This window comes from Sorghum bicolor, chromosome 3 (genome assembly GCF_000003195.3).
Source record: "Sorghum bicolor cultivar BTx623 chromosome 3, Sorghum_bicolor_NCBIv3, whole genome shotgun sequence".
Lineage (NCBI taxonomy): Eukaryota > Viridiplantae > Streptophyta > Magnoliopsida > Poales > Poaceae > Sorghum > Sorghum bicolor.
In genome coordinates, this window is record NC_012872.2 from 52044229 (window position 1) to 52056610 (window position 12382).

A 12382-nucleotide genomic window follows, 5' to 3' on the forward strand; every position below is an offset into this window, starting at 1 on the left:
GTGGTAATAGTGGTTACTAGTTCTTCCACTTTGGAGACAAATCCCTACTTTTGACCTTGGTTGCTTGTAACTAGCAATGACCTTGCTGAAGACATTGTTTGAAGTATGAGAACTTGCTCCACACGGTGAAAACATATGGTTCAGCCTTTGCTTGTTGGATTACGACAACGATGGTATGTGAGTGACATGTCCTTCTTGAAGACATTGTGTTTGGATTTTGGAGAGCCTTTATTGCAATCCAAGTGGTTGCATGTTGGTGGATGAGCGAAGACTACGTTGTGCGTTGTAGCTTGCTACGACATGATAAATGTTGTTATGTATGTCTTCGTTTATCCTAGCTGTGTAGAGGCCGAGAGTGATCCTAGTGCTACTGTATCTTCCTAAAGTTATCAATTGAGATGAATAGAACTTCTTTCATCGAAAAGCCAAATTCCATTAGAAAACAAAAGGATAATTTCGATTCTTAGTTTTCCGAGATACCCCACATAGCTGTTGATACAATCATGTTAGTAGATACCACGTCCTTCGTCTTCACATATCCAATGCTTGTCTAGCGACTCCACCTCATATTATTTACTGCTTTCACCATTCAGTAAATGCCATTCTTCTGCACCAGAAAAAAAACGTCGAGGGATATTTGAGAATGAATATCTAACACTGAATACTTGGCATTAGGTCTTATCCATCCTAGCAAAACATGGATCATATACACTTGCGATTCCCGAAATGATCTGATGGTCTACCAACTTAACAAACAATGGAAGTATTTGTTTGATGCTTTTTAGTTGTTACATTACCTAAATTTATAGGTACATTGCCTAAGTTCTATAGACGTACTGCATTGCATCACTAGTGCCACATGACCTGGTTTTGTAGACTTGCGGCTAACATATGAACCTTACTAGCTCCAAATACTCCATTCCAAATCCACTATCCTACAAAATAAGCAGTATCACATAGCAATATGCGGCCTCACCTTGGGGGTCGTTCTTTTGGATCAGCTGCGTTCTTCTTCTTCTTCAGTGCTATGATTTTATTTTATTGCTTGGTAGAGTCTATTTTGTCCGGCCTCTCAACCTCTAGCACAAAAGGCCCAGGACCACCGTGCGCTTTCACGGTCTGTGAGATCTCATCGCCTGACTGCCCGTCTGCTCCCTGTGCGTGATCACAAGCCGACCCAAACACGAACAACAAACAAGACAACACAACAATCTATAGCTCACATGTCTTCCAGGACCCTTGGCTCCTTCCTCCCTGGGATGGTGCCAGCCGTTTCACCCCAGGAGGATCCAGCCAAAAATTGGCACACAGGGTTGCATGGTACACTTTGGAGTCACAAGGTCTCAACAAAAGGTCTTGCAGGAAATGTCTGCATTCACGTTCACCTAAGGGTCTATTACCATGTAGAGGCTAGAGCACATCCAAACAATGCACACTTTTCAGAGCGGTGGTAACGACACATCATTAGCATACAAGATCTCATGATCCCAGGCATGTGCTTCCTAAGATCAGTGATTACTAGCTAATTAGTAGGAGCCTAGCTCAGATGCTTTCTAAGATCAGTGATTACTGACTGGTGATCCTAGACAGGTAGCTAGGTTACAACTGCAGGCCCATGATCGACACACTGTCAGGCATGTGACTCTTGCATGCTGAAGCAGTTACAGTGGATGGGTGAAAATTTGCTGCACCTCCATCAGATGGTGCCCAGTTCTTGGAGCAGCTCTGCCATCGTCGGCCTCTGGTCCGGGTTCTCGCTGGTGCAAGCCGAGCCGATCTTCGCCAGCTTGGCGGCCTCGGTCGCCGAGTAATTCCCCTCCAGGTTGCCGTCGACGAGCTCATCGACGTTGTCTGGCAGCTGAGTCGTGGTCACCTTCCTCCTGCCGGTGAGCACCTGGAGCACGATGACCCCAAACGCGTAGACGTCGCTCTTCTCCGAGAAGCGGCCCACGGTGGTGTACTCCGGCGCGAGGTACCCCATGGCGGCGCTGGCCTTGAGCGTCGAGAAGACGAGGTCGTCCACGAGGAGCTTGTGCAGGCCGCACCCGGAGATGAGGGGCCTGTACGTGTAGTCCAGCAGGACCTTGTCCGCTGAGATGTTCTGGTGGACGAGAGCGGGCTTGTTCGTCCTTGTGCTGTGCAGATACTCAATTCCTGGAACACACACAAAAAAGAAAAGATGTAGAATTTAGACGACTCCAAGTGCTAAAAATCACCGATATCTCACATTGTTAAAAACGGTTACTCTGATAAAAAGTAGCACAGAAAGTTTTGAGACATGTCATGCAGAGCTTTTCAGTGCAGACAACGTTCAGACTTCAGAATGTGACTATTGCTGCGTCCCTGGCCTGCTCACAGTCACAGGTTTCTGCACACCATGTGAGCGACCAGCGCAGCACCGATGAATCGGTGTACGTACTGTCCATCCACAAGACATATCAATGTGCCCATGCATGACACACACAAACTTGGCAAATTTGTAGAGTCGGTGCCAAATGTTGCATGCATACCATGTGTTTTCAGGCAAAATCAACTACTAGTAGTAATCAAGAAGACAACTAGTAGTAGTATGTGAACAAGTATGAACAGTACTATGTGTGAATCCAGGAAAGATGTGGGCATCAGCAAACCACTAGTGGGGGATCAGTAGTGAATAGTGATAGCAAAGAGAGTGACAGGGTGTGGTGTTCCACTCGAGGTACCTTTGGCGATGCCCTTGATGATGGAGATCCTCGTGGGCCACTCGAGGACACGGCCGCCGCCGCCGGTGTCGGCGTCGACGTCGAGGAACTGCGACAGGCTGCCGTTGGGCACGAAGTCGTAGACGAGGAAGCACTCCCCGCGCGCCCTGGAGCAGCAGAACCCCCTCAGAGCGACCACATTGTCGTGCCGGAGCTCCGCGAGAAGCCTCAGCCCCTTCAGGAAATCGGCCTCCTCTTGCCGGCAGCACGTCTTGCCGAGCCGCTTCACGGCCACCGAGGTGCCGTCGCGGAGCGTGCCCCTGTACGTGGCCGCGAGGCCGCCGGCCTTCTTGCCGCGCTTCCCGAGGAGGTTGAGCTCCGAGAAGTAGCGCGTCGCGGACTCCACCTCCTCCGTGCTGATCCGGAGGCTCTGCGCCAGCACGTCCTGCGAGAGGAAGCCCAGCCCGCCGCGCGCGTCCGCCAGCGGGTCCCAGGCGTTGGAGTACTCGAGGCTCGCCAGCGCCGACGACGCGCTCTTGCGAGCCGACGGCGACGCCTTGGCCGCCGAAGGCGCGTTCTCGGTGCTGCACCGGCCGCCGGAGATCGTCGACGGCGAGCCCCCCGCGACCCTCTGCCGGCGCCACCGCCGCCACGAGAGCGCGAACAGGCCGACCCCCGTGGCCGCGAGGAGGGCCACGGCGGCGACAACCACGGCCGCGAGCGCCCTGGTCGATGGCGCGCGCCCGTTGCCGCCGCCGGAGGGCGTGACCTGGGACGCGATGCCTGCGCTGAAGGGCTGGGGCCTGTCGGGGTCGATGAGGTCCGCCGGGGTGCACGGGCGGAGCGCGGGCAGCCCGGCGCCGCACAGGTCGCTGTTGTTCCCGTACTGGAAGCCGGCCTGCAACTTGGCGGCCAGTTCTTGGGACGGACGAAGCAAGCAGAAAACCAATCAGCATTATTGTTTGTTTATTGCTCTCAAGAATGGATCGACGCCGGCCGGACTAACGGATGGAGGCATTACCGGCGGGCACGCTGCCGGTGAGTGAGTTGTTCCTGACGTCGAGCGCGGCGAGGCTGGGCAGCTGCGCGAGCCTGACGGGGATGGAGCCGAAGAGGCGGTTGAAGCTGAGGTCGAGGCGCGCGAGCAGCGGCAGGCCGCCGAGGCTGGCCGGGATGGCGCCGTTGAGTTGGTTGGACTGCAGGGCCAGCACGGTGAGCCTGGTGAGGTTGCCCAGCTGCGTGGGGATGCTCCCGGTGAGCTGGTTGTAGCAGAGCTGCACCACTGCACGTCCATGGACACATCAACATCAGCAGCATTCATTCAGAATCAGAATCAGGTAGGAGGTGCAATGCAAGGACCAGTAGTACTGGCTACAAACATTTGGAGTACCAACCATGGACACACACACACACACACACCAAATCAGTAGTCTGATTTGGGGTAGTACTAATTTGGTATAACCGTATGATTAGAGGGGTAACGAAAATGGGAATAAATCTGAAAGGAAATGTTTGCGGTGGGCCAACAAATGTTGCAATCTGAGCAACAGGAGCTGCTTCCTGCTTGGTGCGACTTGGGACGGCAACATGACATCTTCCAAAAATTCAACGGATACATGGTACGAGTAGTTAGGTAAAGCCGCATTTTAGTTTTTGATGATTTGATTGACTTGGAGTGGAGAAACGCCAAGCAAGTCGACCGAAAACGAATTAAAAAACACAGGCAGGGAGCGAGCGAACCAATCATCGATCCGTGGAGCAACTGCAAACGCAGGCAGAGTCCACGGCGCGGCCACATGCACGCCGATGCGAGTCAGCGAGCGAGCGTGGGTGGCGATGAAGGTTCCGAGGAATCTCGAAGAGAGGCGGCAGATGCAGAGATGTATGGCCGTGGGTGTTGGTGTACCTTGCAGTGACGCCATGGCGCCGATCTCCGGCGGGATGGGCCCCGAGAAGTTGTTGACGTCGAGGTAGAGGTCGGTGAGCGCGTCGAGCGCCGCCAGCTCCCGCGGGATGCCGCCGCGCAGGGCGTTGTAGTGGAGGTAGAGCCCCGTGAGGGAGCGGAGCCCCGCGACGGCGGGGGTGAGCGTGCCGGCGAGCCCCTTCCCCTGCAGCGAGACGTTGGCGACGGCGCCGCGGGCGTCGCACGCGACGCCCTCGAACCCGCCGCCGGACGACGGCGGCGGCGCGCAGGGGTCGCGGCCGGGCGCCCACGACGGGAGCAGGCGGCCCGTCGGGTCCAGCGCGGCCCCCAGCGCCAGCAGCGCGCGCACCTCGCCGTCGTCCGCCGCGCGCGCCTCCCGTCCCGGGCCCAGGGCGAGGAGGAGGAGAAGGAGGAAGGCGGCGTGCGCGACGAGGCGGGCGGAGGCCATCGCGCGGCGCCCTGTTGCGCGTGTGAGCTGGGTCAGGTCCAGGGACAGGTCGGCGCGTGGTGCTTGGTGCGGGTGGGCGGGGGCGAGGAGGGAGAGGGAGACAAGGCGAGGGCGTGGGCGTGCAGCTGTGAGGGCTTTCGTTTCGAGGAATGGAATGGAATGGCTGGCTGAATGGGCGCAGCGCAGGCAGCTGACCTGAGTGGAGTGGTAGTGATAATAGCGTGGCGTGGCGGGCTGGCGGCCCCCGAGCCGAGAGGAGCGGTCGGGGTCAGCCGTGACCGTGAGCGTATGAGCTGTGGGCCTTGGATGTCAGTGGGTGCTGTGTTGCTGCTCTGCCGAGCGAGCGAGCAACAAGTAGCCACCCTTGCATGTGAATATGTGATGTGACCAAGGCAAAAGTTAAAATAAAATAGGGTGCCTTCTATTTTGTATTTCTAGGACTGGTTCGAGTCCTCTTCAAGGTATACAATACAATACGGTTCCTCTTGATTTTTTTTTTTAATAATGATAACAAGGTGTTCATCGTGTTTGAATGTTTGATCTCCGGTCAACTCCGTGGAGTCCAATTCAGGTATTGGTGCATTACCATACTCTCTGCCTCACATTTCGTTGGTCCCTAACTTTAGCGTAGCCGGAGAGATTAGAAGAACAAAATCAAATAAAGCCACCGTGGCAACCACACACAGAATATGTTTGCGAGGGTAGGCCAAGAGGTTAACAACGACGCGTGGCAGCAAGCTGCACCGGCGACGTCTCAACGTTTTAGCGACGAATCCAACGTGTCCTGTCGCCGCATGCAGCTCGTGTCCGAGAATCCGACTCGGAATGCCAAACCTTTGGCCTTGTTTACTTCAAAAAATTTTTGCAAAATAGGAACAGTAGCACTTTCGTTTGTATTTGACAAATATTGTTCAATTATAGACTAACTAGGCTCAAAAGATTCGCCTCGTCAATTCCGACCAAACTGTGCAATTAGTTTTTATTTTCATCTATATTTAATACTCATGCATACGTCTAAACATTCGATGTGACCGGAAATCTGAAAAATTTTGCAAAATTTTTCAGGAACTAAACAAGGCCTTTGTTGCATTGCCTGCGACGTTTGGGGACTGGGGTTTGGCATTGCAGCAGCAGTTTCAGTGCACATCAATCCATCTCGAACTAGTCAGGGCAGTCACAATGTAAGACTCTCGTCCAAGATAATTAATTACATATTATTTATGATATTTTACTGATGTGACAGTATATTTATTGAAGAAAAAGGTAGAAAAAATAAGACTCCAAGTCTTATTTAGACTCTAAATCCACGTTGTTCGAGATAATAAATAACTTTAGACTCTATAATAAAATCTGCATTGTGAATGCCCTCAGAGCGTAGGGCCGGCCGACAATGTGAATGCCGCAAACGAGAATCTAATCATATCATCGTCCGTGGCACATGGATACCATATGTCAGGAGTACTAACATACTACTCACAGTTAAAAAAAAGAATTAGTTAGGTTTTAGTTCACCCTAAAATACGAAATATTTTAAGATTTTTCGTCACACCGAATCTTGCGGTACATACATTAAATATAGAATATAAATAAAAATAACTAATGTAATCTGCAAAACAAATCTTTTAAACCTAGTTAATTCATGCTTTGACAATAACTGTCAAATACAAACAAAAATACTATATTATCAAAATCCAAAAACTTTTTATACAAGCCCTTACAGCTAGATGCTCTATACTGTATTTCCGTTGACCTACTTTGCGTACGTACGCATGGAAAGAGTCATATGCAGTACAGCTGCCGTTACTTCAACTTGTTCATTAGGTCTTCAAAGATTATCTTCTGGCTCCTAAATTTAAGGTTGTTCATTCAAGGTTCTACGTGGCACTCAGTTTTCTGACTCACATAGAAACTAATGAAAAGGTTTAAAAAAATCCATTAGCACCCATGTCTCATACTTAACATTTTCCTGCATAACCTCCACTCTCTCTGGCTCTCTCTACTGGTCACTGGTCAGGGCGAAGAATCATGGATTGTGGTCGGTGAAGGGGGATGCCACATTAGCGTGCTATACTTAAGCAAGTTCCCACACTCCAGTCGCAAAATAAGTGAGGTTTAGTCAATAAAATTCCAAACCTTAGCTACAAAATAGCTTTCTCACGTCGTGATGAGTTCAAATATTTGAAAGTGGTATAGATAGACTTGCCTTGTAACATAGTTTCATAAAATATAAAAATATTTGCAGATGTATTATATACTAAAAATCCACAGCCAAAATTTTAGGATTGACTTTAGGCTACCTCAAAATAGCACTTATTTATGACCAGAAAGAGTGTGATGTGCTGCTTACTAATGATTCATGCCTATGATGGGCGTGGATGGGTGGGGACTGGGCTACAGGACTACAACAAGTCAACAGCCGAGTATCGATATAAGGCTGACACTCTTCAGAACAACTAAACTCAAAATGGATCTTCAAAATACCTATAACCTTTAAAGAGTACCTATATAGAAGAAGTATCAAAAGAGAATAACCTAAATATGAATATCCTCTCTCCTCAAGACCTATTTACATAAAGAAATCTCTTTTGGGTCTTATTGCTGGAAAGACTTTTAATAGGTATAAAACCTTTTACCAGTAGGACTACCCAAACTTCAAATGGGTCTTGTATTTTGGATAAGAGTTGTGGAAGACAGTCTAAGGGTTTGGTTCCCTATTGTAGCAAATGTCTAGAGACATGCATGAAGTATTAAATAAAACTAAAAATATAGTGTGAGACTAATTTGCGAGACAATTTTTTAAGTCTAATTAGCCCATAATTAGACACTAATTGCTGCAATAACATATGTGCTAATGACAAATTAATTAGGCTTAATAAATTTGTCTCGAGGTTTAGTAACGAAATCTATAATTTGTTTTTTAATTAGTATTCGAAAACCCTATGGGCTACCCCATGTGACATTTAATATGGCACCTATAAAACTTTAGTCCCTCTAACCAAACACGCCCTAACTAGAATTTAAAATACTTTGTCTTGAAATATATGAGACAAAAGCATATAGTATTTTGTTCTAAATTATAAGGTCAGTTCCAATGGAGAGTTTCATAATGTTGTTTTCAAGACTATCATGTCATATGAAATCTACTAATATAGCCGGTTTGCTGGTTGTAAGGTTTTTTTAGCCTTCTCTCAGCCCACCCGTATAATAGTTAGCTTTTAGTTATTAATATATAGCCCACTTGTCTCTCACAGTTTTTTTGGGTTCTTGTGCCTAAGTTGGTTGTAAGCTCACAACCCGCTTCTCTTCTTTCTTCTTTCTTCTTTCTTTTTCTTTCACTCAGCATTTAGCCAGCTTATAGCCTGTTATTATACTTGCTCTAATGGAGAGTTTTATTCTGGATTTTTATAGACATTTAATTTCATAGCTTATAGAGAATTGGTAATCATGCCACTGTTTCATTGATTTCTCTCTTTTATTAAAAACGTTGCCACATTATCAAAAACCCTTATGCAACAACTTATTAAATGCAAATGAACTCACATGAAACTCGCACCGAGACTGGCTAAGGGGTTCTACATGGCTTAATTTTCATACTCCCTCCGTCTTATAATACAGTGTATTCTAGCATTCAAAATTTGTTCACAAATAAAATGCATTCTAGCAGATAAAAACCAATTTTATATTAAATACTTTTCATTTATGAACCAATCATCATTAATCATACCGATAATAATATCTGATTAGTAAATAAAATGAGGGTATATACGTTTTTTATGTTCTTTCTTAATTTGTTTTGAAATTTCTAGAATGCAATATGTTACAGGACAGAGGGAGTATCATTTATTAACGCCAAATCTTGCCTTCTGTCAACGACTTTAGCGCCAGGTAATCTTCATCAGTTGCCTAAAACTTGTTGGTATTCTAAAAATAGTGCTAAAACATTAAAAATTCATCTCCAACAGTTTCCTAAAACCCTTTCCTATTTTTAGGAGACGCGCAAAAAGAGTTCTGGAGCGCGTATATTTCCGCGTCGAAGCCCGCTGCCTATCTCCTCGCGCACGCGGCCGTCGTTCTCTCCCGCGTTGGATTGACAGACAGATGGAACTGTAGCCTGAACTCTCCTGCTGCTGTCGCCGCTACGTGCTGCTGAAAGCGACGTCCTCTAGTCCTTGTCGCCTGATCAACTACTGAATGCCATGCATCATTGATTGACCATCTAGTACAGGACCATGCACGTATACAAATATTTGTTACTGGGACAAAGAGTATTGTTCGTGCGACGGGGGGCGGCGTCGCCCTGGCGTCGAGACAAAGGATGCGCGAGACCGGCCTAGCGTCCATCGAAATATAGGCCGCGCGAAGGGGTACGGGGAGACCGATTCTGTTAAGATTAGGTACAAATGGGCCATAGTTTCAGAGTTTAGGAAAACTTTTTTACCAAACTATTGGAGATAACATGTTTTTACACTTCCTAAAACTTTTATGAACTTTCTAAAACTCAAGATTTGAGAAGTGGATTTTAGGCAACTGTTGGAGATGCTAATGATGGTATTCTGATGTCAATTGTTTCATGGCGTGTAATTTATCAATTAGTACTTCAATTTCTCCAATCAAGTGCCAATTAAAAAGATGGGATTGTGTTTTAATTAGAGGTACATGTGACCTTTCTCAACTCACTTAATTTGTTCTGCAATCCTGAGATCGTATTTCTGCAATTGTAATTTCCTTCACCTCTGACCTATACTCCATCCATTTTAAGGGCCTGTTTGTTTGAGCTTTTGCTGGTTTCTACCCGCTAGAAACCAAATGTTAAAACACAAACGTGCTAATTATTGAGCAGGCTTTTGAAAAATAAACTGAAAGCTAGCTTGAGGAAATGAACTAAAAATTGAATAGCATATTTTAAGGAGTTTTTCTGGCTTTTGAGGTGCCAAGAAGCTAAAATTTATTATAAAAACCAATAGGAAAAAAAGCCAACAGCCAGAAGTCAAAAGCCAAAAAGTTAGCTTTCAAGCCAAAAGCCAAAAATCTGTAATTCAAACAAACATGACCTAAGTCAAACTTGTATGACGTACTTTGACCAAATCTATAAATATATTAACATAATAATATTAAATAAATGCATACATTTCGTGGTCTATCTCGTTAATCTAAGTGTGTTTATATATGTTTTATAAATCTGGGGTCTATTTGGTTTTCCTTGCTAAATTTTAGCCAGCTAAAATTATTTTAGTTACTCTTGGATGACTAGTGGGAGTGTGGGACTAAACTATTTTAGCTTCTTTTTAGTCAATGTGTTTGAAAATTTAGCTAAGTAACTAATGTTTAGCTGGCTAAAATTTAGTAAGAAGAACCACACAGGTAAAAATTAGAGAAATCTGATTTAAGATAAAACTAAAATGACTTACAATTTCGAACAAATGAAGTATATATGATTTTAGACCATATGGCCATTTGCTTTCCTTTTTTCCCCCTTCTTCCCCCAACTTCTTTTCCTGACCTTTTTCACCCCTTCCCTACTCCATATGGCCGCCGGCATGCATGTTCTATAAAATATATACACATAGGTAAGCTTTGGAACATTTTAAGTTGTTGCATTGCATGCACACCCAGCTTCGGCTGAAATGGGGAAGAAGTTCCCGTTACGCCGGCCGAGGAACTAGATGCCAGGTCTTTTAGCTTTTCTTTACTTTTGTTCTCCAACTTTTGAAACCTTCCTTCTTCCAATAACCTGGTTATATACTTAGCATTTTATAAACCTAAAGCACGGACAGGATCACGTGGCGGAGGTTTCTAGCTATCGAGTTTCAGTCATGGTTGTACTGCGATTTTTTTTTAAAAAAAAAAGCAGTTGTACTGTGTTTAACTACTGCTTGACACGTCATCTGTGACTTAATTAGTGCATCGTTCCTCCATGGGCAGTGCGTGGTTAACTAGTACTAAAATACACAGCATTGCTTTGCTTCACATCTTTGTCGGTGTGAGAGGCAACTTTACCGCAAACAGAGCGTTATGGAGATTTATGAGTCGTACCACAACGTTTCAATTAACTATAAACACGTCAACAAATGTTGCCATCATCAGCGTCATTGTCTGATCTGATCTCCGTGGAAGATTGGAAACACAATATCACACAAACTAACTACGAAGACCTAATAATGTTGTTTGTGAACAGGATTAGTAGCTAGATTAGGCGTCATCAGCACGTGAAATGGACCGGATTTTCAAGCCTTCGACGACCTTTTGCTCTGAAGACTTTCTTGTGCTTCCCATGGAGCGGACCCTGCTGGACTTTCTCGAAACCAGCCCCAAGAGTCAACCAAATCTGCCAAACTTCTTACTTAATCTTGCATAATTGACGCTCAAACAAAACTTTTGCCACATTGTCTTAAAAGAAAATTTATTATGTTTTTCTATAGCGGTAGATATGGATAATTCAGATATAAACCAAAATGGTTACCTTTATCTTTCATAATGTCTGTTTTTTTAGAAAAGAAAATATATTAATATCCCAATCTCTGCATCGATTAATGCATATAGTTATTCTTTATTATACACAGCCACACAAAGGTCCACACAATCTAAAAACAAAGTTTTGATCCTAAAAGGAGCAAGGTAAAAATTCTCAAAGCAACATCTAAAATGTGATTCTTACTAAATTGCGAACACAAGGTCGAGAAATACCCTTGTGGTTCGTTTTATGATGAGTGATTGTCAACGTGATCCACGAATAGGTTGAGTTGGTGACTAACATTACCATGGCGAAAGCTATGTGTGCGACATGTCTCTTGGCTTGTGGTGTGCAGGTGTGGAACTCAGAGGCGGTGGTCGACGACGAGAAGAAGGTCAAGTAGAGACGTGCCGTGCCGATAGACCTGGAGCGGTGAAGGGCGGACGTGAGGCTTGGACTGACGGACCAGGAGGCCGGGTGACTGTTGGGTATTTTAAACGCAAACAGAAAAATCCGCAAGCGATGTAGCCTTCACCCGAGAGAATTCCAGAGTATCGATTTTCCACAGAGAACGTGAGTGTGCTAATTAAGAATCAAGATCGCTCAAGGATAACTATATAATTGTTTTTGGTGGGAAGAGAGGAAGTTTCCTGAGAGTTCTCTAGTTGATCTAAGAATCAAAAATTACTTCAAGATTATTTATATCGATACATCATAACACTAACCACAGAAAGAGATGAGAAGGGGGCTAGGAAGCTCCGACTACGGTCCTACAAACACCGATCCGAACGAGGTGGAATACGTCGACCGTTAGGGCTGTCACTACCCTAAGGCTACCACAACAATCCGCAGGATTGGGTGCAATTCCAGGTAATTGC

General features: G+C 45.9%; 1 protein-coding gene across 1 annotated transcript; it reads right to left on the bottom strand.

Moving 5' to 3' along the window:
- LOC8078629 (probable LRR receptor-like serine/threonine-protein kinase At1g12460) lies at positions 1198 to 5184 on the bottom strand. The gene is made up of 4 exons (XM_002457991.2): positions 4588 to 5184; positions 3703 to 3963; positions 2703 to 3599; positions 1198 to 2154 (listed from the first exon to the last, which is right to left on the bottom strand). The coding sequence occupies exons 1-4, from the start codon at positions 5051 to 5053 to the stop codon at positions 1697 to 1699; spliced, it is 2082 nt and encodes a 693-aa protein (XP_002458036.1). The 5' UTR covers positions 5054 to 5184; the 3' UTR covers positions 1198 to 1696.